Source organism: Chlamydotis macqueenii, chromosome 3 (assembly GCF_036417535.1).
Source record: "Chlamydotis macqueenii isolate bChlMac1 chromosome 3, bChlMac1.mat, whole genome shotgun sequence".
NCBI classification, from domain to species: domain Eukaryota; kingdom Metazoa; phylum Chordata; class Aves; order Otidiformes; family Otididae; genus Chlamydotis; species Chlamydotis macqueenii.
Genome location: NC_141558.1, coordinates 6471324 through 6497155, shown reverse-complemented (window position 1 = coordinate 6497155; position 25832 = coordinate 6471324). Strand labels below are relative to the sequence as shown.

Genomic DNA, 25832 nt, shown 5'->3' with positions numbered 1-25832 from the left:
TTAAGTGTCTGGGAAAGAGGGTGCACTGTCACTGTCTCTGTGGGGAGCTGTGAAGTACGCAGCAGTGGTAGCTACAAAGCTGGCCAAAGCTGCCTCCATTGAAAGGCAATGACAATAGTCCCATTCATTGTAATATGCTGGCTGACAGGGAAGTATTTAGGAATCTTTTGCATTAAAAGCTTAAAAAGAAATCACATTATTAGTCCCAGCTTTAATCCACATGAGCACACGTAGAATGAAACCATCAACACAAATTTATCCCACGACAGTGGGGAGAGCACCAGGCCTGTTCTATAGGTACGCTACATCAATGCTGCATGGAGAGTTGCTTATTTAAACACATCAGAGTAATGCACAAAGGACTTACATCATGTAATATGTCTTTGTTTACAGTTTAATGCTAGCTACAGATGTTTACCAGGCTTTGTATCGGCAACAGTAACTGGTTTCACGTAAGTGAACAATTTCCTTTTTTTCCTGGAGGACACAAATCTTTCTGTCCAGTCTCAAGGAGACACTGGTCAGCAAAGACTACTTTCACTCTGGCTAGAGCCCAGCGTATGCATACTGAATAACAGTATAACAGCTGCAAAGGAAAGCCCGAGGATTAGCATGGAAATAGGATTGCAGGTAAAATTCACTACTGTGTGAAAGTCTAAGAAACATAATCATCTGGATCCCAGCCTTTTCTGGGAAAGACTGGCTTCCACCCAACATGGGAAGAGGATGCAAGTAAACCTATCATAATTTCCTAGGTCATCAGGGAGATGAATTAGTCGTTGACTCAGGATATCACACTGGATCCGGATAAAAGAGACATTACTTAAGTCCATACATATTTAAATGCAGCTGTATTTTACGTTTTCTAAGGGAGTTTTACTAGAAATAGCAGATGAAGGAGATGTTACGTAAAGGTGTTCTTACTTTTGGAAGAGCTGTAGCACAACCTTCACGCATACCAGAACAAGTCCTAAGTCATGAAAGGAGCCTTCACAGGTGAGCCCTGTGAAGCCTTCCTAGCCATGCAAGAAGGGTCACCACAACACAGAAAACCACTTGTATGCAGGGGTATTTCATTCTGGTGTTTCTCTCATTCTTGTGTCTTTTTAGGTCTGGGAGTATTATTGTGAACTACGAAGTAAAAGCAGGAGCAGCAAGCTTCAATCAGATAACAAATTCCAACAACATTGTCCCACAGTTTCTAGATGCGTTGTACCAGCTAAACCAAAATACCTTCACAACAGAAATAATTAGTAAGTCTAAAGCTCTGTGAGTATTTTCCTTTGACCTTTATTTTAGTATTTCTAACCTGAACCATGTAGGTACCTTACTGTTTATTTGGTACTGAACCTTCAAAAAAATTTTTTTCTCTGGCTGTTTCATTTCATCATATGACACCAAAGCTTAGGACTTACATGAGATGACCACACAAGCAGTACCTCTCATGGAAAACCAAATCCTTCCAGCTACTCTGAACCCTGATGCAGTGTCTCCATGGAAGAGAGATTAAACACCTTTAAGGTTACTTCCAGAACTGAGACTGCTCTTAACATAATCAGGCTACAAACACTTCTCACTTGTTCAAACAAAATAAAAAAATAAAAAAAAAAAAAAAAAAAATGTAATTTACGTGAGAACAGGTTTCCCTTGGCTTCCTCAGCAGATTTTCCATGCTGCTACTGGACAGTGTGTTGCAATCCAGTTCCCTGATGAAGTGGTCCAGAGGTGCCATACTCTCAGCACACTCAGCGCCGGACTGTCCACCTCAGAGGATTGCTTTAACCTGGTTGCTTCTCCTCCCAGTTTATCTACGTAGAAAGTAGCTGTGGTGGTAGTATTGTTGGCTCTCTGCATAGTACCTTCTAGGATCTTTGGCTGACAAAGATAGTAGAAGAATATGTTGTGGGAAAACTGCATGGCTTGTATCAGAGGTGGTGCCCTGCAACTGATGCTGAGTGCATATTAATTGAGAAGGACCTGGAATTCCCATCAGAAGAAAGACACCATATAGATGTCAGATACATATCAGAGGGCTGGAGCACCTCTCCTGTGAGGACAGGCTGAGAGAGTTGGGGTTGTTCAGCCTGGAGAAGAGGAGGCTCCAGGGAGACCTTATAGTGGTCTTCCAGTACCTCAAGGGGGCCTACGGGAAAGATGGGGACAAACTATATAGCAGGGCCTGTAGTGATAGGACAAGAGGTAATGATTTTAAACTAAAAAAGGGTAGATTTAGACTAGATATAAGGAAGATTTTTTTTTTTTTTTTATGAGAGTGGTGGAACACTGGAACAAGTTGCCCAGAGAGGTGGTAGAAGTCCCATCCCTGGAAACATTTAAGGTCTGCGTGGATGAGGCTCCTGATCTAGTAGATGTCCCTGCTCATTGCAACAGGGTTGGACCAGATGACTTTTAAAGGTTCCCTCCCATCCAAATCATTTTACAACTCTATAATTCCATGATTCTGTGATTTATGATGTGAGCTGAAATGACAATAATGCAGAATGTTCCTCTTTGTCTTCCCAGATCAGACAAACTTCACTGTGAGTCCTGTGGACATTTTTGAAGGGGATACAGTAAGAATGATTTGTGAGATAAATTCAATGTCTGAGAATGTGACCTGGCATCACTTTGATAAGTTAATCTCAAACAGCTTCCAGCATTTGATAGAGCAAAACAATACAACGACAAACTCAATGTCGAGTCTTAAAATTATCAACGCTACGATGAAGAATTCCGGTATGATTTTCTATCCTTAAAACATCAGATGTAAATCTCTAGTGTGGCTAGTTCTACAAAAAGCAAAGAGGAATGGAATAACTGCATTTTCCTATAGTAAATGTGAAAAATACACTGTCCCTCATAATTTTCCTGCAATTTTTTTTTCTTTAATGAACTACATACTGACTGTCATTGCCAGTAAATTGTGAACTGACTCAGGTGACTATATAGTCCTCAACACTCTCAGTGCTGGGCTTCAGTGTCATATCGCAGGAAACAGAGGTGATTCACACGGCTGTGAGAACTTCCCACACTTTTGGTGTAGTAACTTGAGCCTGTGGTTGAATTTGTCCTTGGTGGCTCTTTCCTCCTTTGCAAACATAACCTATCTAGTCAGAGCTCAGAGTTACAGTTTTTAAAGTGTTCATGTTCAGGGCTTTTTGAAAATCAGAAACAGGTAAATTGATGGCATTTTGCTGGGAGGAGTTATCAGGGAAATTATCATGTATCATCAGAGCTTTGACTCGAGCTCCTGCTCGGTTCTTCTCTTTGGACTGTGAATTTTACATTCAACTTCAAAAAGGGTAGCATGTGACCAGGTATTTGGGCACACATACTGGAGGTAGGAGTCATGGGTCCAAACTTCTTTGGGCTAAGGATGCCCTGAACCTTAGTTCTTCCACTCCTATATAATGGTCTACTCACCTGGCTATCCCAGTGGGGAAGGGTAATCCACGTACCTAAGATAAGAAGGAAGTTTGGAAATCTGATGACCGGTTTCAAAAGGAAGCTTGGCTGCATACAGTGCCTGGGAAAGTGGCTGATAAATACTCCATGCTCTTTGCCAATACTTTCTGAGCAGTGTACGTGCCTACACTCAGATTGCCAGCTCTTGTGGAGTCCACCCTGGGCACCCATCTCTCCCTCACTCTGTGTAGGAACCCTTTGCACAGTCAGTCTGCATTCTTACCGTGACATATTGCTGCCACATGGACTATGGGGCAACACACAGATCCCCAAATCACCAATTCAGCCATATTTTAAGAATCTCAGTCCCAAAGTGCTGGTCTCTTCTCAAGTACCCATCCACACTGAAGCTGTCCTATCTGGATACTTTTGGCACCAGGAGTCTGCAGATGACCTGAGGATACATCTTGATTAGCAAGTAGCAGAGCCACTACAGAGCAAGGAGATGTGAAAACGAGGTGTGGCAGTAGATCCCAGATCTCAACTCCAAATGTAGAGAAAAAAAACAGCAAAATGTGTTCTCAACGCTAAGATATTGCCTATGTTTTACAGGTTCCTATAGTTGCATTTTCACAAACAGCAATCTGTTTCACAAACTAATATACAAGGCCACAAAAACAATAACAATCTCTCCGCTGGACATCACTTCAAACTTAAACGACATCGATGTTACATGCAACAGTCCTGAAATGCAGACAAACGGTCCTGTGTTGTCCTGTTGTGTTGACAGACCCTTACCATCACTTACTGTTGACTGGAAAGTAAATGGAGCAATTAATATCACAGGTAAGATTAACAAAAGATTGTCTTCATCTGCTAGATTTGTTCTTCAAAGACCTCCTCCTAATTGGCCACCCCAAAAGCCAAGTCCTAGTATGCTCCAAAGGTGTATGTGTGACGATGAATGGACAGTGTGGTACAGACTGCATGTGTGTTGTGCAGCTGTCAGTGGCATCCAGAGCATCTCCATGCACTGTGCAGATATTGATGCTCAAAACTGTGCCACCCTGGATGAAAACAGCTGCTTGGACCAGCACCATATTGACCTTTTCCAAAAAGCTTATTTCTGCATTCTATAGTTTTGAGACCAAGGATGAGTAATAATTTCTACGACTGTCTTCAGAATCACCCTCGGGGTATGAAAGGCTTCTATGTGCCACATACCAAAATTTGGCAATCAAGACATGGGTGGTACACTTTGAAACAGCTGCAGCATAGCTAAATACTGACTGCACAGTCTCCCTTTTCACCTGTAGCTGTGATACATCACATGCAAGTTGAGTCAGTGGCATCCCATAAAGCTATATTTCTAATATAGAATCATAGAATCGTAGAATGGTTAGGGTTGGAAAGGACCTTTAAAGGCCATCCAGTCCAACACCCCTGCAAGGAGCAGGGCCATCTCCAACCAGATCAGGTTGCTCAGAGCCCCAGCCAACCTGGCCTTGAATGTTTCCAGGGATGGGGCATCCACCACCTCTCTGGGCAACATGTTCCACCACCCTCATTATAAAAAAATTTTTCCTCATATCTAGTCTAAATCTACCTCCTTCTATTTTAAAACCATTACCCCTCATCCTATCACTACAGGCCTGGCTAAAAAGTTTCTCCCTGTCTTTCCTATCAGCCCCCTTTAGGCACTGGAAGGCCTGGAGTCTTCCTTTCTCCAGGGAGAATATATGAACACAAAGAGTTAATAGGAATATGAAGAGTTAATAAAGTGCCAAGTATGTGTGTTACAAAGAGTTACAAAATAACATCACAGAAAGGCTCATAAATGTCTATGAACCGTAGTCATAAACAGTGTATTGCCCTCTTAATATTTTATAGGTATGGACTAACAGTTTATTGTCAACCTTTAGTTACAAATGAAATTTAGCAGAAAGCAGGACAGGAAAACGAGAGAAAAACCTTCAAAGCTCACGTGCACCATCATTTCCACAGAGGACAGGTACTGGTGTGGAGCAGTGCGTGCAGAGAGAGGTGATCCTGGTCCGCTGTAACGAGCTGGTTCACCCTTGGTTCTCTGCGGCCAGGCTTTTCCCAGGAGCTCTGTTCTCATGCCACATGCACTTTCAGCTGCAGCATGGGACAGCTTTAGTGGGGTTTTCCCCTTCTAGCTAAACCAGCACTCTTCAGGTTTACAGTTGAATGACTGTGAAGTATCTCCAAATGTTTATTTAAAAAAAAAGATGGCATTAAAATCTGCAGTATTTACTCAAGGCCAGGTTGGATGAGGCTCTGAGCAACCCGATCTGGTTGGGGATGTCCCTGCTCCTTGTAGGGGGGGTTGGACTAGATGACCTTTGAAGGTCCCTTCCAACCCTAACCATTCTATGATTCTATGACTCTTCATTTTGGCTTATTCTGAGGTATCCAAAGAGTCTAGTTGCTCTTTGTTAGACCGATTTTTGGCAGCAGATGCCCAGCACTGTGCTGAGTGCCGTCTCCAGGTCTTTGGAAGATCAGTGTGAGTGTTGCCAGAGTAAAGGCTGTAAATGGACTTCAGCAATGATGAGTTAAAAGTGCTGTGCTGTTAAAAGTTACATACAACTCCACAAGGTTTTCCTTAGCTAGACTGACTGTGATTTCCAGCGCTCAGGAATTTTCGGATATCCATAGCCCTTCAAGGAATGTTTATTTCTCTTCAGGAGCCCCCAGTTTCACTGAAAACTGCGCCGAATACAAGCTCAACATCGAGGAGTCACTATGCCCACCTGAGAAGTCAGGTACAGTGACGACCTATACGTGTGAGCTGCAGACTGGATACGGTGCCACGCGCAGTCAAAACATCAAAGTGACGTACCTACGGGCAGGTAAGAGTCAGGTGGCGTGTAACAGACCATCCACTTTAACGTGCAGGTGGCCTCTGTGGCACATGCCATTTGCAAGCAAATGATTAGAAGAAGCGACTCTCAATAATATAACATTTATCTTGTGTTGTCTCAGCCTACGTAACGATATCTTCGAGCACAGACTCATCCATTTCCGAGGGATATCCATTCAATGTAACGTGTAAAAGTGATGTGAGCAATTATGACAGTATCAGTTGGAAAATCCAGTCTGGAAATAACACAAAAATTGTCGATTGTGGTACGTGCGTCATAAATAGCAGATTTCCAGCTACGTCTATGCTCACAGTGCAAACTGCCACACAGGACTGGAACGGTGAGTGAATCTGGTTTGTATTGGCTACAAAGGCAATGAAATTTCTGTATCAGATCATTTACAGTATCCCTAGGCCTGCAAATCACTGTGAAGCACAGGTGCAGTAAATTTAAAAAAAAAAAAAAAGTTAAAATTATAACTGCTGGAGAACAGCAAGACGTGATGCCACCAACAACATAGTACTTGTTCAGGCTCCTTGCAGGGGGGTTGGACTGGATGGCCTTTAAAGTCCCTTCCAACCCAAACTATCCTATGATTCTACGATTCTAAAACCAGAGGAGCACTTCCATTGACTGAGACATAGTTTTTGTTTCACTTCTTTCAGGCACCTACATCTGCACATTCTCCCAGAAGGACTTGGAGAGTTCTGCCAACATGACAATCAAGGTTGTCTCCTTGCCTCTGAAGCAGAACATCCTGATAGACCCCATCACAGCATCTATACGGTGCAAAGTGCCACAGGCCCTTGAGTGCTGCATAAGTGCTAACACCGTGGAAGATTACGCTGTTACATTCATGGTTCAGCAAAATGCATACCAAGCTGGTAAGAAACAATGAACTTGCAGAATCGCTAGTCACACGATGTGTCACAACCCAGTCCCTGTGGTTTTCTGTTTTCAGTTAGGTCCATGTAATCAGTTCATACTTAGGACAACCCACAAGTACTTGTGAGAGTGTAAAAAAAGGGAAATGGACTTTTTTTAGGATGGCTGCCATGCTTGGGGAGCATGGCTGAGATTTACAGAAGAGCAACTGAAGCCAGTGCTGTAGTGATGAATACGTAATAATAGGTAAATAGGTAAATTCAATGCTTGGTTTGCCTTGCCAGGAAGTGAGAAGTGAGCATCCTCATCATTGTTCAGATTCCAAACTGCTGAACTCCATAACTCCATTTATTTGCTTTTATCTCCCACTCTGCCAGTTTTTTTAACTGAGTATTCAGGAAACATTACTTAAGAAGAAGATCTACTAATTAATTAAAAATGTAAAATAACACATTAAGAATGCAATTCAAAGAACTGTTCTATTTTCATCAAGGATACAGGTAACATATCTCCAACAGCACAAAAGCCTAAGCTTCTATGTCTTCAAATTTAGGGCAGTTCTGCGGCTTCCCTGCATGTTTTTGTGTACTAGAAGTTTTCAAGTGGGTTACAAAACAGTTAATTTGAAAAAAAAAAAAAGCAAAGACCCAACTGAACTAACACAGAAAACGTACAGGAGTGCAAAACCAACAGGCTGAAGTGTAAAGCAGGTGGAGACTGAGGGCTCCTTCACTTGCTAAGAAAAATGCCAAGATCTTCTTGGAAGAGATTGTGGTCAGGGATCCTCAGGTACAGGCACACTGAAAAGCAATGGGAGTGTGGTACAGAACCTGAGTTCAAAAGAAACAGAAAAGAACAGGAAAAAAGTATCATAGCCTAAATGAAACTCCTGTAACAGAAGTAGAAGCAGGATGAGTATTCTCCAAAACAGTTTTGAAAGAAAATTTTGGTTCCTGTACAGTAAGAGAGGGTTTGGGCAGGGTTTGCTTAAGTGGGAAGTAAGAGACAGAGATCCATACAGAAAGGAAGTTTTTCCACAAAGGAAGTTTTTTTTTTTCTCTAGGACCCACAGAAAATAAAATTTTGCAGAAGCTTTCTTGTTAATCTATCATGTTAATTCATGTTAATCTATCTTAATCCTTCCATACAGGGAAAACGCAAAAAGGCAATTTGTTGTGCTACGTGTACAATTACACAGAAACAGAATGCAGCACAAAGGAAGAACTCGCAGCGTATTGCAAGTTTGTTAACCGCATTGGACAGGAAGTCGACAGCGAAAGTATAAGACTGCGCGTGATACCTGGTAAGGAAAAAGTTACTATTTAAAGTCGTTAAATAGGAAATCCCAATACCTATTTATTTATTACTACTGTCACCTAACAGGAGCAGGTTTTGTTAGCCAAGAATTTTTGTCTCCTGTTTCGATGGGAAATTTTGAAATACAGAGGAAAATATCAATTTTGCTGAAACTAAAAAAAACCCAAATAGATAAGATGTTTTGTCTTCACCGTGTTTGACAGTGGCCCCGGTATGCTCCCGAGCAGGTATAGTTCAATCACCTTCTGTCCCTACTTCCTTCTGGTGCAGCCTGCACCACCAAGCTTTGTCTCCTGCGTTGAAGCGTGGTCATGCAGCTCCTAGCTTGCACCAACCATTTAGCATGGATAAAAGATTGTGGTGCTTCAGGAAGAAGTTGTCTAGCTCGGGAGGTCAGCCTGTGGGAAAGCATGTCCACTTTAAATGCAGCAACCTTCATGAGGTGTTGCTGGGATATGGTTCAGTTTCAGGTCAGCTCTGCAGGAAATGCTGGGTAATTAGAATTCAACACCGCTAAATCCAATTTTGATGTTTGGTTCTGACCAGAGTTTGGATATTTCAGCTTCTTATTCTAAATTAGAAATAAATAAGTGTTGGACATCCCATAATGTAGACATTTTGGATTTTTTCCACAGTAGTGGTGCCTGCTGTTGAACCACTGTAACTGGTCAGATTTCACTCTCTTAGGCGATAAATATGCAGACACTTTACTTTAATCAACAGATATTTAGTGCTATGACTAACCTAATCAAAGCCAATTAGTAAGACTCACTGTTCATTGAAAAGATGTTGAGGCCTCACTATCAAGGTCTTGATGAATTTTCTGTTAGTACTACAGCAGCATGGAGTCCCTTAGCAGAAAAAAAAACTGACAGATCCTAAAACTTTGCATTTTGGTTTGTTGATTTGATTCAGTACTCAAAAACAAGGGGCTTTATTAAATTTCCTTTTTCATTTCATTATTCCAAAAAATTTGGAACGCAAGATATACACACTCTGAAAGGTCATAATTAACGGAGAGAGCAAATTGAAATCATAGCTCATTTAAAGACCTCTGAAATGCAGAAGGTCACAGGATTGATGGGGGTAAATCATTCATCTCCCTGCTTCCTTGTTTTCTACCTCTGTGCCATTTTCTTGATACAGATAAGGAAATTTCCTGCTCAGACAGCTTTGGCATTGGAATAGAAGGGGCCATATTAACAAAGCCATGCCGTGAGTCAAATAATTCATATGGTTTTACCCGAGGCAATAAAATTTACAAGTGCTCCAACAGATCATGGGAGGTTGAAAGGAATGACTGCCTCTCCATACCAATAAACAACCTGCTGGCTAGTGCCGAGGTAACATTTACAGTTTCCTAGAGGTTGGGGTGGGGAGCGGGGTAGGAGAGAGAAAACAATTTTATTGGGTGGTTTTATGCTTAACATAATCTAAAATATATGAAGTGTTTAAAAATAAAATATTTAGTTACAACTATCTTTTAAAAGATATAAAGAATTATTGGCTAAGCATACACAAGCCAGTGAGAGAGCCTAGGTCACCTTCTCTGGCCCAGAGGGCAGGTGGCACTGCATGGCTGACATCCATGCACACCAACGTTCTCTCCCCAGACAAGGTGACCTTATTCATAAGGTCCAGCGGGAGCAGTCGCGGGCCTGGGGTGTTCCCTGAACCACGGTCAGGCATTGCTTTGGTGAACACCAGTTGGCCAAGCATGCTACGGAGTACACTAACAATGACGCAGAAGGGGCAGCCCTGGGCCACTGCCCAGCCTCAGACCCAGGCGCTGTTTAGCGAGCTCCCTCAGCAGCTACACTTCACGGATAAGTACTGGGCCTTGATTTTCACCTTAGATGCTCACCACTCCCAAAAACCATCCACAGTCACCCTTGTCTCAGTAAAGTTAGATGAGAACAATTATATTTCTTTCATCGAATACTGCTATGCTTATTTTAGTAAATCAGGCACAGCAAGGTCCCAGGCAGAGGTACAGCTACTCAATTATGTATTTTCTTAACTTGATGGGTTGTTCCCTCGTACGGTTTGGGCCCAGGCCAACGATTTTATTTTCTCCCCCAAAATTTCCAGGAGCAGTCTGCGAGTTAGCACAGACGAGACTACTCTCAACAGGCAGCTAGGATAACCCGTTCTGGATGGTCAGAGAGCTGAATGCTGCCAGTGTGACTAGAATGACCCTGGCTCTGTTTATTTATTCACTAGCATGGGGGTAACCATTATGAAGGAGGCTCAAGGTCCAGGCAAATTGCACACATGTGATGTACTGATATCTTCTGTTCCAGTCCCTGGTCAACAGTCCTGATGCAAAAGCAAACTTACCCAACTACCTTGCAGAGCTTAAGGAAAAGACAGAAAATGAACAAAGCACAATAGACAGGTCTCCTGCAAACCTAGGTGCAATTGTCACCATCCTGGATATGATCTCCTCTATCCCAGCAGATGCAGAGGAGCTCACTATTCAAGTAAGCTTTTATTTAACATCTTACCTATACTTATCAAGCCCTTTGGCCCTTTTTATCACAGGGGATGATGTTCTCCCTGAAAATTTTTTACAGTTTGTTAGGGTCAGGAACAGAAAAGTATCAAGGAAATGAGAGAAATGGCAACAAAGATGAAATGACAGCAAAGATACAGAAGAGTTTATGAAAAGTTAAAATTATGAAGACAAGGAACCTATGCATGCATAGCAACTAGAAATATTCTAGGGGCCCATAGATGTCTCTAGCATTCTAAGTTAGAGGAAAGGACAAGCAACGATGAATGAAAAACTGGACATGAGCTGACAATGCACATTTGTAGCCCAGAAAGCGAACCCCATCCTGGGCTGCATCAAGAGAAGGGTGGCCAGTAGGTCGAGGGAGGGGATTCTGCCCCTCTACTCTGCTCTGGTGAGACCCCACCTGCAGTACTGCATCCAGTTCTGGAGCCCCCAACATAAGAATGATGTGGACCTGTTGAAGTGGGTCCATAGGAGGCCACAAAGATGATCAGAGGGCTGGAGCACCTCTCCTGTGAGGACAGGCTGAGAGAGTTGGGGCTGTTCAGCCTGGAGAAGAGAAGGCTCTAGGGAGATCTTATAGCAGCCTTGCAGTACCTAAAGGGGGCTGAGGGACTTGTGGCAAGGGTCTGGAGTGATAGGACAAGGGGTAATGGCTTTAAACAGGAAAAGGGTAGATTTAGATTAGATGTAAGGAAGAAATTCTTTACTGTGAGGGCAGTGGACACTGAAACAGGTTCCCCAGAGAACTTGTGGATGCTCCGTCCCTGGAAGTGTCCAAGGCCAGGCTGGATGGGGCTTGAGTGACCTGGTCTAGTGGGAGGTGTCCCTGCCTGGGGCATAGGGTTGGAACTTTAGATGATCTTTATGGTCCTTTCCAACCCAAACCATTCTATGATTCTACGATTGTGAGGTACAGAGGAAGTACTGCCCTTCTGAGCAGAAAAGTCCAAAAAGACTTAATGTTTTGTAGCTGGAGAACTCTACATGAGAGAGAGAGAGAAATCAAAGACAGCACAAAGGCTGAGAAAGAGGGGAAAGATTGCAAAATAAAAAATACTAAATAAATTGTAAAAAAAAGCCACACAGCTCCACTTTCAGAGAGCTTAACCTGAAAATGGAGCATGCAGAGGGTTAACAACTGAAAGTTTCACATGGATTGAGCAAAATAAGAAAATACTGGGCTTTTTCAAAAGGCAGTTCTAGGACCATGCAGCAATTACCATCAGAAACAACAATTATTTGTATGGGATTTCAGTAACAGCATTATTCTGTTGTTTTTCCAGAATTTCCTCTCCACAGTGGACGTTATTGTTGCTGATTCTACAACTGAAGTTTGGGAAGACCTGAATAAAAAGGAGACACAGAAAAGTTCTTTGTTACTGCGTTCAGTAGAAAATTTCTCCCTGCACCTCCAACCAATTAATGATACCATTCCTCCTGTCTCTGCAGACACCCTTCAGCTACAAGGTACAGTTGTCACAGAAAATAGGAACACAGATTATAATAAGAACTTCTACAGTACAGAAAATCTCACAGTTAATGTGTTCATTAGTGAAACTGAAATTCAGTCTGTAGCCCAAAATTCAACCATTGTCAGTGTGATGTACTCAAGACTTGGACAGATTTTGCCTCGGAATGAGCATGAGTATGTGAACGGCTTACTGGTAACAACAACTGTGAGCAGCAACATAAGTCCAACTTTTTATATTAATATGACCTTTGCAAAGAAAAATTCATGTCTAAAGATGCCCCAATGTGTCTTTTGGAACTTCACACTCAACAAAGATGGCGGAGGCTGGGATACTCGTGGTTGCACACCCACAGAGGTAGAAGATTATGTCACTTGCTCCTGCAACCACTTGACATCATTCTCCATTCTGATGTCACCTGATAATTCCTCCCAGCTAATCTTTGAAGATTATATTACCTACATTGGCCTGGCTATTTCAATCTTGAGTTTGGTAGTCTGCATTATAATTGAATTCTTAGTCTGGAAATACGTGACAAACAACACAACCTCCTATATGCGCCATGTCTGCATACTCAACATAGCTACATCACTCCTGATTGCTGACGTTTGGTTCATTGTCACTGCCTCCATCAACGATCAAAACCAACAGATAAGCAGAGGTATCTGTTCTGTGGCCACCTTCTTCATCCATTTATTCTACCTGTGCGTCTTTTTCTGGATGCTCAGCCTGGGCCTCATTCTTTTCTACAGACTGATCTTCATCTTTCATGACACAAGCAAGACCGCTCAGAAAGCCATGGCATTCTGTCTGGGATATGGGTGCCCTTTTGTCATTGCAGTCATCACTATTGCTGTCACACTGCCAAGGAACACTTACACCAGAAAGGACATCTGCTGGCTCAACTGGAAGGAGAGCAAAGCTCTCTTGGCCTTCATCATACCTGCCCTGATCATTGTGGCCATGAATTTGTTCATCACCGCAGTTGTTATTATAAAAATACTGAGGCCAACTATTGGGGATAGGACAAATAAGCAGGAGAGGAACTCTTTGTATCAAATTGGCAAAAGTGTGGCCATCTTGACACCACTGTTAGGCCTCACCTGGGGATTTGGCCTTGCTACCGTCATCAAAAACAGCCATCGAGCTTTCCACATCCTCTTTGCTGTGCTCAATGCTTTGCAGGTGAGTTACACATATGCATGGGTTTGTTTCCTCTACAACCATTTAACGTGTAGTGACATTCTTGCAGTGCTGTACTTGGAGGGATAACAAAAACAGCTTAGGAAAGCTCGAGGTTGCCTTACACATCCTTATTCCCAAAGGGCCCTTTGGGAAATCCATTCCAGGAATTCAGCAGTATTTTGTATTCTCGGCTGCCTTAACAGATGTGCCTTATAGATAAAGCTGACATAAAGATAACTTCCAGCTTCACCAGTAGCTTTGGGAAGAACTTCATTCCTGAAGATGAGGAAAATAGCCCTATTATGGGGAAGCCTCAGTAAGTCTGGTCTCATTTACAGTGCATCTGCAGGCATCATATTAAGTTCTTGCGGGTTCAAGTAATGGGGAAGTATAAACAACATGAAAGTCACCAAGAACAACTGAGTACTACTAATAATAAAGAGAAGGACCGACCAAAATACACATGATTGAGAGTTTTCAGTTAGTATGATTTTTACGAGAACATATTTAAGTGGCTGGTAGGACGCCGATAGAATGGGATTTCTTAAGGACACAATAGTTATGTATACTCTGCCTCTTAAGAATGGCCTCAAAATTGTATCCTTCAGACCAAACTCACTTGCCTTTTATATTGTGAGCCTGCTAGCTTCTCTGGGGAGCATAAGCAGGGCATGTCTTCCACACACAAAGGTCCCTTCTGCCAAATATGTTTAGTGCTAGCAAACTATCTGTGTCACTTTTGTACACGGGATATACACACAGTTTAAGTAGGCCAGGCCTGGAGAACTCCTACCACATCAGCAGTACGTTATGTGAGAGGCGGTTAGAAAAATGTCCTCTGTCAAAGAGTTCCGAGTTCATATAGTCAACATGGAAAATGTTTGAGTTAATTATGGGGTACTGCAATTAAAAGGTTGGTGTCTTAAACTGCATGTAATTATCTGTCTCCTAGGGATTATTCATTTTGGTGTTTGGGACTCTCTGGGACAAGAAGGTAAGAATTCAAACTATTTCTTATATTATGTGAAAATACTGTTGGAATTTGAACATAATTGCTATATTTACTGATTGATTATTTTTTTTTTAACAAACAGATACAAGAAGCCCTGCTGAAGAGGAATTCAATGTCCAAATGGAGTTCTCAACAAACAAAGGTCAGAACATTGACCTAAGAACATATTTCAGTTACTGCTGAGTGGTCTAACATTCTCCAAGTGTCTTCTAAGTCAAATGCACTTTATATTCTAAATTATTTACTAGAACTAGTCAGAGAATGAGAAGACACTAAAAACATAAATACAAATGCACCCACTTTTTCAAAGTTCATTATTTCACCTACAATTGGTAAAAAAATGAGAAGGAGGTTGGTGGGTGTTTGCTCTAAATTTCACAGGAAATAAACCAAAAAATGTAACTGAAACTTTAAGTTAGAAAACAGAACATTTCAGAGGCACCATTATTTATTCACAATCTAAGAGAAATGCAAAAGGAACTTCTTGGGGAAGATGCCCTTTAGCTGTAAGCAGGAAAGGATGGAAATGCTGCAACTTGAACTCGTGAGGCAAGGAGACAGGTAAGCCTGCACTTTATGCTGGGAACAGAAAATGGGATGAAGGATGAACCTTTTGTCAAATCATGTCTATCATAGAATAGAATCATAGAATAGTTAGGGTTGGAAGGGACCTTAAAAGGTAATCTAGTCCAACTCCCCTGCAAGGAGCAGGGACATCTCCAAGCAGACCAGGTTAGTCAGAGCCCCGTCCAACCTGGCCTTGAATATTTCCAGGGATGGGGCATCCACCGCCTCTCTGGGTGACCTGTGCCAGTGTCCTACTACCCTCAGTGTAAAAAATTTCTTCCTAATATCTAATCTAAATCTACCACCCTCTATTTTGAAACTGTTACCCACAGTCCTATCACAATAGGCCCTACTGAAGTGTTCCTCCCCATCTTTCCTGTAGGCCCCCTTGAGGTACTGGAAGACCACTATAAGGTCTCCCCAGAGCCTCCCCTTCTCCAGGCTGAACAGCCCCAACTCTCTCAGCCTGTCCTCATAGGAGAGGTGCTCCAGCCCTTTTATCATCTTCGTGGCCCTCCTCTGGACCTTCTCCAACTGGTCCACGTCGTTCTTATCTTGGGGGCTCCAGAACTGGACACAGTACTCCAGGTGGGGTCTCACCAGGGCAGAGTAGAGGGGGATAATCCCCCCCCTCAACCTGCTGGCCACGGTCCTCTTGATGCAGCCCAGGATGTATTTGGCTTTCTGGGCTGCAAGCACACATTGCCAGCTCATGTTGAGCTTCTCATCCCCTATCACTCCCAAGTCCTTCTCCTCAGGGCTCCTCTCAATCCATTCTCCACCCAGCCTGTATTTGTGCCTGGGATTGCCACAACCCATGTGCAGGACCTTGCATTTGGCCTGGTTGAACTTTATGAGGTTGGCACGGGCCCACCTCTCCAGCCTGTCAAGGTCCCTCTGGATGGCACCTCTCGCCTCCAGCATGTCGACGGCACCACACAGCTTGGTGACATCGGCGAGTTTGCTGAGGGTGGTGTTCGTATGCAGCAAAGACTCAGTTTTCAATGAGCAAAATTCTGGAACGAAGTGACCTGGCCACACTCTTAGAAGAGGAGAGACTTGGGTCTCATACCCAGCAAATTCCTGCATGTAACCCAAAACATTCAGTGCCTAAAAAACCCCAAATAATTATCCTTAAAGAAGATCCTGGAAGGCTTCTCTTCCTTGCACAGAGACTTTCTCTGGTTTGGTGACTCTTGCATTCATTCCTGCATTGAAGCACAGCTTGTACAGGCATCTGGAAATGCCTCTGCTCAAGATAGGCATTCACATTAAAGGAGTAAACCAGTTCCACTGCCATCTTTAAAAGAAAAAATGAAGTTTACATAGTGTGTCAGGAAAATGGCTGCTGAGGAATACAATTAGGACACAAAAGCAGGCAGTGTTCCTGCAGAAGAGAGATATCACAGAGGCATGAAACAGTTGGGGTTGGAAAGAACCTCTGGAGATCATCTAGACCAAACCCACTGCTCAAAGCAAGGTAAACTACAGCAGGTTGCTTAGGACATTGTCGCATCAGATTTTCAGTTTCTGTAAAGCCAGAGAATCCACTAACACTTTGGATTAAAAGCTGTGGTATTTTGCCACCCTCAGTATAAAAAAAAACCCCCTTTTTCTTACTATTAAATGGAATATCTTCTGTTTCAATTTGTACTCCAGAGATCAAGGCTCTGGAAAAAAAAAATTCTCAGTGGCTGTTTGCAAGGGGTAAAACAAGGCTCAGCTGCTATAAGCTGCTGGGCAGGCATGGAGCTAGATTGTCTTATGCCAGCCACATATCTGCTCTCTTCACACCTTCAAATCTTCAGCAGCTCCTGGTTCCTCTCTGCATGCATCCTTCACCTCCACACATCTCATGGCACCATTGGCTTTTCATTCAAAACACCTAAAGGGAGGCAGAGCCACTTAAGCCATAGGAAAATGCTGGCATTGCTACAACTGAGCTTAATTAAGTTCAAAAAAGATACAGCCTAATTGGAAAGATGCAGAGAACAAGGGCCAAAGAGGTGGGATGACTGCTGTGCTAGAGCGACATAGGACTCTTCAGCCTGGATGAGCGATGGGAAGTGTAAAAGTGATGTATGCTGCTATGAGGCCATGGAGCAAGTCTGACACCCAGTTTGATAATTAAGGATCAAAACTGAGCCTAATGAGTGGCAGACTCAAAGCAAGCAGAGGAGCTATAGAGCTCCTTGCTCCTGGATGTTGTGGATGTTGGACATTTTGCTAGGCTTTACTATAGTTTACTTCATTTTGTGTGAGCTCAGTAGGCCATTAAGGGCTGTTAAACACCACAGCCTGCCTCTGCCTCCAGAATTCCTCTAGCTCTGACAGCCAGAGGTAGAAAGAACATTCTGAAGGTGTGCTGCTACAAGCTTTCCTTTGGTAAAACTCTTCCCTAGGGCCTCTGCTGTAACCTGCGTTGGATAAGAATCAACTGGGCTAGAGGATCCTTGGATCCAACCAAGTGCAAAACTGTTTAGGGCACTAAGCAATCACTACCCATTAGAAAGGTTGGGGGAATTGTCTCTCAGTGTGAACAAAAGGAGGAAAAACACCGAATTAACCACTTTTACAATGAGGCTTGACAAACCTCTTAAATCAGAATTTAGGAGGCTGGCCACACCGGGGGGTCATAGCCTCAGTGACCCAGGATGTGTCCTACATGCTGAGGCTATGGACTAATATCCACCTCACAAAGAACTCTGTAGAAGACATTGCAGCCACAGAGTTGTTTGTTATCCTCTTCCCACTGACGCCAAAGGTGTGTTCATCTCTACTTCTGCACAAGAGGGGTTCACATTCCCAGACACAGAATATAGAAAAGTTTCAGCCAGCAAGAATAAAATACCTCTATCTGGGATGGCTGCATGAGGATGGATAACTCTATATTCTAATAAATAAATGCTTGTTTCGACTTGCATTTCTGCATTTATAACCTCTTACCAAAGAAGTCACACCAGAAGGGATTGCAGGCATCAGAATCTAGCCATCGGCACTTGGGGTGAAAAAAGAAAATGGTGGTAAATCCTGGCATCACTCTTATATGATAACAGAGCTTAGTTTCATATTGGTACCTGAACAATGTTTATTCAGAAAAGCCCGTAGAGGTATGATTAAAGAACTGGGAAGCAGACTTAAAAACCAGCATAATTAAGACAGATAGGCACATTGCCCTGAAGGAATTAAGGTGTCCATTAAGGCTGGACTGTCAGCTGAGAGGAGCAGCGTTGGCTCAAACCGTTCCAGCTTCCACAAGAATCACAGAATTGCTGAAGTTGGAAAGTACCTCCAGAGATCATCTAGTATCACCCTGACGTGCAGAGCATGGTCAGTGGGATGTGTCCAGTTGGGTTTTGAGCAGCTCCAAGGATGGAGACTCCACAGTCTCTCTGTGCAGCTTGTTCCTGTGGTTGACCACCTTCTCAGTGAAAAAAGTATATTTTTAAGTGTGATTTCCTGCATTTCTGTTTGTTTCCACTTCCTTTCGCTGGACACAAATGATAAAAGCCTGGCTGTTCATTCCCACCACCTCTTGTCCTTTCACTGGGCACCAGTGAGAAAAGTCTGTCTCTGTCTTTACTCCTTTCTAGTCAGATGCCTCTCAGCATGTCCTGGTGTGTGGGTTTGTTCCTCCCCAGGGACAGGACTTCAACTTTCCCTTTGCGGAACTCCATAAGATTCCTGTCATCCCATTTCTCCAGTCTGTTGAGGTCCTTCTGAATGACAGCAGACCCACCTGATCTATCAACCACTACTTTCAGTTTTTTACCATCTGCATACTTGGTGAGGCTGCACTTTTCCCATCGTCTATATCACTAATGAAAATGTTAAACCAGTACTGGACCCACTGGTGACCTCTCTGCATGTCCCCTCCAGCACTGTGCTGAAGGCCAGGAGGACGCAGCCTGTGACCAGCCAGGCAGAGCAGTGCTGTAAGCTTTAAGTGCTCCAACCACCTGCCACATTCAGATATTTTGTCAGGACAGACAAGAAAGATGCAGTTTCTGCCTCACATTTCTTCATTTAGGATCCTCAGAATCATCTGCCTGGATTTTTTCTATCTGGTACTCCAAGTATTCCAGTGTTTTCTGCAGGAGGATTACTCCTGGGAATCCAGGTCCTAACGCATTTTTAAAGTGCCATTCCTTCTTTATGGCTTGAAAATTATGTCTGCTGGATGTAGCATTAGTCTGACTGTGGGAAAAACTCCTTTTTTCTCAGGAAACTGTAAAGAAGGCAGTAATAACTGATACAACTATCGTTAAGCACATTGGCTTCTTCATTCCATCCTGTACTGACACATCTAACAAAGTAAAGTAGAGAGAACAAGTTGTTAAGTCTTGGACCTCAATTCTGAATTCATTTTCAGACAAAATATCCTGGGCCAGGCACTTCCAACTCTAGTTGACACTGTGAAACCTGTCCCACGCAGTGGGAACTGACATATTTCTTTGGCAGTTCTGCTGATGAGGAGTAAATAAAGTAAGATCAAAGTCTTTGATCAAACTTCTTAGATATGACTCATTTGCCATCTTCCTCTATTTGCCTTACGATATAGGTGTCAATGCACAAAACTGCCCAATTTCCCCCACCATAGTACAACCTAATTAATGGAGAGGAACGGAACAGAAAAAGATGTGTATTCTGTATTTTTTAATACGTCTTTTGAAAGAAGCCCATTAGATTCTCAAACGACTCCAGAATAAGAAAAAAAAAAAAAAAAAAAAAAAAAGAAACTTCATTTAAGCAGCAAAAAGTTTCTTCCTTTGCAGCTGGACTGGGGAAAGTTGTGTTTCAATGCCCTCTAGTGTGTAAAGTTAAATTTGCCTCTGATTATCTCAGGTTATTGGCCCTCAACCATCATCCCCAAGGTTATAAATCTTTACTTTTCTGGCTACCTTAATGGAGATACTCCCTCAGATAAGGGACCAGAACTCTGTACTGTCTGATATGGTAGACTCTGGAGCCTAAGCCGTGTTCCCTGGCCAACAGTTAGGAACAGGCTGTTTGTGTCCTATAGTTTCTTTTAAAGTTTGTCTCCTTCATTACCATCACAAATGTGCAAATGGGTGAACCTGATGCCTCAAAAACATCTAAGTTGTCACTCTGCGGATTGCCTTCTTGTACTACTGAACCTTTTTATTGTAAGCTTTTTTCTCCCCCCTTTCAATATGGCTACAAACCAAGTCCTAGGCTTTTGACAAAAAGTAATTTTCTCTCTTACAGTCAACCTCCCTGATCCTGGTGACACCAATGCTTGCTATGAGCTACCCATTTTCAAGAACCTTTAACAACTTATGTGGGAAAACAGGTATGTGACTATAGCTCTCCTACTGAAGCATAAACAAGGTTTTGCCTGCAGTGTCACTGTCAGGGTCTGTCTATCATGGTATCTACCAATCTATTTGTCTATGCATCCATAGATGGTATCTCATCTTCCAATATGAAAGAGCTGTAATATGTCATTGGAAACACTAGCATAATCACTCATGATTGTAGTATAACGCTAGCAGCGTAATTGTCTAATGCTAAAAAAGTATTGGATGGTGGCATGTTTCATCAATTCTAAAACCCACTAACTGAGCTTTCTTTTGAGCTTAATGATATCACGACACAGTGCTTCCTCAGTTCACTTACTGCTCATGTACTCTTCACCACCTTGGGATTGCCCCAACCCATGTGCAGGACCTGCATTTGGCCTTCTTTTGGATGTCACCATTTCAGTTATGACTTTATTTTGCAAGAATTGTTGATGATAATATGAATAATTTCATTCCTAAATGTCAATCTTTCTTTGCATCCAACCATTGCTCAGAAAAGATGGTCAAAGTGGGATATGAAGGAGTTCAATGTAGGCAAGCACCTGCTTTTTAAGAGCTGGTTTATTAGTCAGATAATGGAACAAGAAGTTGGTCTCTGAGCGTGCTACAGTAACTTTACATGAGTACACTAGTCAGATACAGAGGCCTCCCACGACAAGGACTTTCCTACAACTGCCTTCCATGCTGCTGCCACCTGAAACTCCCATATTATTAGCGCTCCCTTCCACGCTGTGCTCTTGGGCTTCGTACACCTAGGCCTTAGTTTAGACCCCCCATGGTCACAACAGGGAGCTGGGATTCATCTCAAGAACATGTGTTATAGATGCATCCTCATGCTCAAGGAAGACCACCAAGTCCCTTCATTTGTGTAAGTTACTACCCTACGGCATGATCGTCAGTTCAAGCTGACGTATCCTGGCTATGTCACCAAACATATTGACTTCTGTGGTTGCTGGAATTGCTGTAACCTAGCTAGTAGCAGGGCTGCAGATCAAGTCAAAGCCACCCAGGGTGCCAGGACAGGTCTAACTGTCCTTACTTTGCAATGCCAACACGTCCCACACTATCTGTCCCTATGTCTAACCACTATGCTTTGTTTTGCAGGAAAATACAGAGTATCTTCTTCAGAGCCATCCACCTCTTCCTCTGAAAACACTTCCAAGTCATATTCTTTGCTTAACTGAGGCACTGCAAACACTAAATCATGTAACACTGAGAGGACCTCTGCCTTTTCCAAGACACATACAAAAAACACCTGTGAGTCATCAAGAAGTGGACTGCTTCATTTTGACTAAACTGTGCCTTGGTGCATTCTTCTGGAACAATAATTTCTGGTTAATGTGTAAGGCAAGGAAGCTTTGAGACATGGAATTTTACAGAGACTGCCAATCTCAGAAGAGACAAGGTGTTTCAAACTTGGAAGGATTTGAAGGCCTTCAAGTGCTGGAAAAGACATTGGGAGTGAAGAATTCTCAGCCTTTAAGAGGGTGCTTAGCACTATGCAGTACTGAGCCATGAATTGCAGTGTTATACACAACTGTTGTCCAGTGGTTTTAGTATTTCCACTATCAACTCTCTGATTCCAAAAACCTGTGTAGATACACAAGTATCTCATAGCTCTCTCCTGCCCTTGTGTCAGAGTCTGGAAAGGCCATAGGGGTATAGCGCTCTCCACTTTTTATTTAAGACTTTCTGGAACCAAAGATTCACAACTGAGAAGGTCCGTTTCAGATCTTCATATTTGACTAGGATAAAATGAAGACCGTGATGATTCCTGCATGGTCTTCTTTCAGATGGAATGTACTGAAAGCTCCATGTGGCACTTTTTTTGAAGAAAAGGAAGCTTTATATCCTTAACTATAATTGTCCTTCCCTTGGTATGTAATGTGGTAAGACAGAGATGGTTGCTGCCGTCTACCACAGAGAAGAGTGCATTTATTTAATGCAGGGTGCAAGGAGTAAAGTCTATATGTTTGGGTCTCTTCTCAGAAGAGAATCACACTTGGAGGGCTCAGATAATCAATTCTGCAGTGCCAGGCAGGATGAAAGGTTTTATATAAATTACTGCTCTAATACTGAATTTGTGGAATTGGTTATTTCCAAGCCTGTATGCCTTTAAAGGTAGGACTCCTGTCTTAAGCAGAGGGCTATGAGAGAACCTGCAAAGTATTTATAGCACACACAAATGTTACAAAACTTAATGTAAAGTATGAAATATGGAATTATGACTATTTAGATTTGAGGCCAATATAAAATACTGCCGTCAAGTAGTACAGCCCCACTTGGTTGTTGGGGAATCAGGCCTACATTTGCCAGTGGTGAACCTGTTACCAGGACTTTGGGATGAATCAGGATGGGAAAATGTTGCCTACAGTTACAGGCATGTGTGACGGTTTGGTATGGGCAGGTGCTGATGACCAAAGACAATAAACAAGCATCAATCAAATGTATTATTTATATTGAAAGCAATTTCTTTTTGCTTGAAGATGTAGATATAATACTAGAACTACAATACAGTTCGAGATTAAGAAATACTTGAAAATACAGAACGTTTTTGAACTGCATGGGCAGAGGAAACTTGAATATCAGATCTTCACGCATTATTCCAATCAAAATTTGCCTTTGGACAGCCATTTGGTCTAACCCACTCTGGAAGTTACTTGTGCAATACTGCCCTGCTGCAGAAACTCCCACTGAGTTAGAATGGGCTTTATATAAACTGTGAAGTACAAGTCCCTGTAGACAACACAGTCTCACCACACTTTATCTCTGCAGATATTTCACCTCTGAGGTTTTCACATCTCCCTGTTTAGCTAAGCGTGGTCTCAACTGTGTGTTGATGAGAAATCAGGATGTGATGCCGAGCTGCCTGGCATTAAGGGCCAACTTTGATTGGATCTTCTAAGGCAAGGTCTTTGCCAATGTTGCAAAAGCCATGACAGTTCATGAAAGAGAAGAAGCTAAGAAATTAACTGGGCTGGTGTTAAAGATTTGGGGTCAAGGCTTCAGTTGTATTTATACATGGATCACGACAGATGGGGAGAGAAGAAAAGGTGTGAGTACTGAGTGGAGGAAGAGCGGCAAACACAAGGCAGCAACCACCCTCTACTCCTCCTACCCACTCTCAGCAGCAAGGACTAGGTCTTTGGCACAGGCAAGGTGGGCAGTGGGCTCACCAACAGCTTGCACCTGTCACAGGACTTGTTTCCTGATCATTGCTGTCACTCAGGTACCTCCTTCTGCTTAACTAAATTAAAGCATATTGCAAGAAAAACCTACCAGGCTCACCTAATCTCTGGAAAGGGTGGGATCTCACCTTTTATAGCATTGGATGGAGAATAGTCACTGCCTTGGCACCTTCCTCTGATTTATTCCAGCTCAGGAAAAGTAGTAAAGGAAGGGATTGTCACATACAGGTCTCTGAAGCACAGACCTGCCTTCTCTCACGCTCACTGTTTAGAGTTTTTGGATTGTGATAGTTGCAAGGTTTGTCCAGCTGTATGTTGCCTTGTAGCACCTGTGACCTCAGCCAGATTCCTTAATCCTATGAGCAGAAGAAATGAGGTTCATTTCTTACAGGCTTGTGCCCTGTACCCACCAACTCTCTTCCTTTTCTGATCATCTGAGTTTCCATGGTCTTCCTCACACACCCAGTCCTCACATATCTCTGCTCCAAACCCCTCCAAGATTAGGGCCTCCCTAAACCTCACCCCCATACCCGCAGTGCTTTCTGCCAATGTAACCTCCCTCACCCATACTCTTGCCAGCAGCTGGTCAGAAACTGGACATGCTGTGAGGAGGGCAGAGCCACAGAGGTGATGAAGGTCTGGTCGGGGCTCACCAAGGGCTGGGATGCTCATATTCTGCCCATCTCTCCCTCAGTGCCAGCTCTAACAAGCTCTACCAACTGTCAATACTTGTGAACTCATGACAAGAACTCCTCTGAGGCTTTTGGACCTCAACAGCTAGCAGGGTTCAATGCCATTGAGAAGACATGGGGCTGACAGGCAGACTCACACAAGAACTATGCCATTTCTTGAGTACTTTCCTGTTAGAAAACCAGAGTAAAGCATACAATAAAATCTACACAAAATCCTCTCTGCTAATTTACATTCTTTCCAAGTTCTTTTCAGCTTTTTCCTTGGGATAAGGAGTGCCAACTCTCCCATAACCTCATCTGAGGTCACTCCTCCCTTTCCCCCCCCTCTTTGCAGGATAACGAACAGTGCACATCTCAGCACATTAGGTTTTTTTTATTGAGCAGGAAGGAGGCTTTTCCCTGGACCCATGCCAATGCATCAGTGGTGCCGCTGAGCCCTGGGGCCAGGCTGCATGTCCGCTGTCTTGTTAACAATGAAGAAAATATGTGTCCATAAGAACAATCTGGTCCCAGTCCCAGCCTTGGGAATTTAATGGTAACTGCTATAGATCCAATCCTATGATAACTGACCACAGAATCATAGAATGGTCTGGGTTGGAGGGAACCTTTAAAGGCCATCAAGTCCACCCCCTCTGCAAGAAGCAGGGACATCTCCAACCAGATCAGATTGCTCAGAGCCCCATGCAATCTGGCCTTGAATGTTTCCAGGGATGGGACATCCACCACCTCTCTGGGAAACCTGTTCCAGTGTTCCACTACCGTCATTGGAAAAAAAATTCTTGATGATCTTCTCCAATTTCATCCACTGCCTGCTGAAATCAAGGGAGCTTTATAGATGTTTTAAAAGAACTTTGGATTTTGCCCAGAGAATAGATTTACACTTGAATATTTGAAAATCTTATGTAGTGAGGTCTCCTAGAAAGACAACTGGCTTTAATATGAAATTATTTCCCTGCTAGAGAATCTACAGTGGTAGTTTACCATGAATTCTATGTAATAGCTACTCAGCTTTTGTACACCAGCACAGCTCTACAGAAAATTAGTGCTGAAGTACTCATTTACATACCTATGGTTATGTAGCCTTTAGATTTCTTGAGTAATTTCTATAGGAACATTTCTAGAACCTTAATATATGTGCTTCTATGTTATTTTTTCCAGTGTTTTGAGAGGTTGTACCTGTTATTTAATCTAAGTTTGAACTGTGGTTGAGAGTAAATGCATGGACTCCCAGCACTACTGCTTGCTATTGGATGAAGAAACAAAAGGTTAAAAGAATACACAAGAGAGGTGGGGTATGAACTTTTCATTAGACAGCACTATGTTCTTTAACTGCCAAGTCCTAGAGAGTAAGCAGATTGCTGCCAAGATGTTGACAGAGC

The 25832-nt window shown here is 42.8% G+C and overlaps 1 protein-coding gene across 5 annotated transcripts in view; it reads left to right on the top strand.

Moving 5' to 3' along the window:
• Positions 1 to 23023, top strand: part of ADGRF5 (adhesion G protein-coupled receptor F5) — a 52279-nt gene extending 29256 nt beyond the window's left edge. For all 5 annotated transcript variants that reach the window (XM_086745243.1, XM_086745240.1, XM_086745244.1 and 2 more), the window contains 15 exons: positions 394 to 452; positions 1111 to 1253; positions 2524 to 2736; positions 4018 to 4251; positions 6117 to 6281; positions 6415 to 6633; positions 6959 to 7177; positions 8329 to 8481; positions 9642 to 9838; positions 10799 to 10978; positions 12300 to 13670; positions 14623 to 14664; positions 14765 to 14824; positions 20479 to 20563; positions 21678 to 23023. In XM_086745243.1, the coding sequence (XP_086601369.1) occupies positions 394 to 452; positions 1111 to 1253; positions 2524 to 2736; positions 4018 to 4251; positions 6117 to 6281; positions 6415 to 6633; positions 6959 to 7177; positions 8329 to 8481; positions 9642 to 9838; positions 10799 to 10978; positions 12300 to 13670; positions 14623 to 14664; positions 14765 to 14824; positions 20479 to 20563; positions 21678 to 21757 (3420 nt within the window). In that variant the 3' untranslated portion in view covers positions 21758 to 23023. The remainder of the gene's footprint in view (positions 1 to 393; positions 453 to 1110; positions 1254 to 2523; positions 2737 to 4017; positions 4252 to 6116; positions 6282 to 6414; positions 6634 to 6958; positions 7178 to 8328; positions 8482 to 9641; positions 9839 to 10798; positions 10979 to 12299; positions 13671 to 14622; positions 14665 to 14764; positions 14825 to 20478; positions 20564 to 21677) is intronic.
• The last annotated feature ends 2809 nt before the right edge of the window (positions 23024 to 25832 follow it).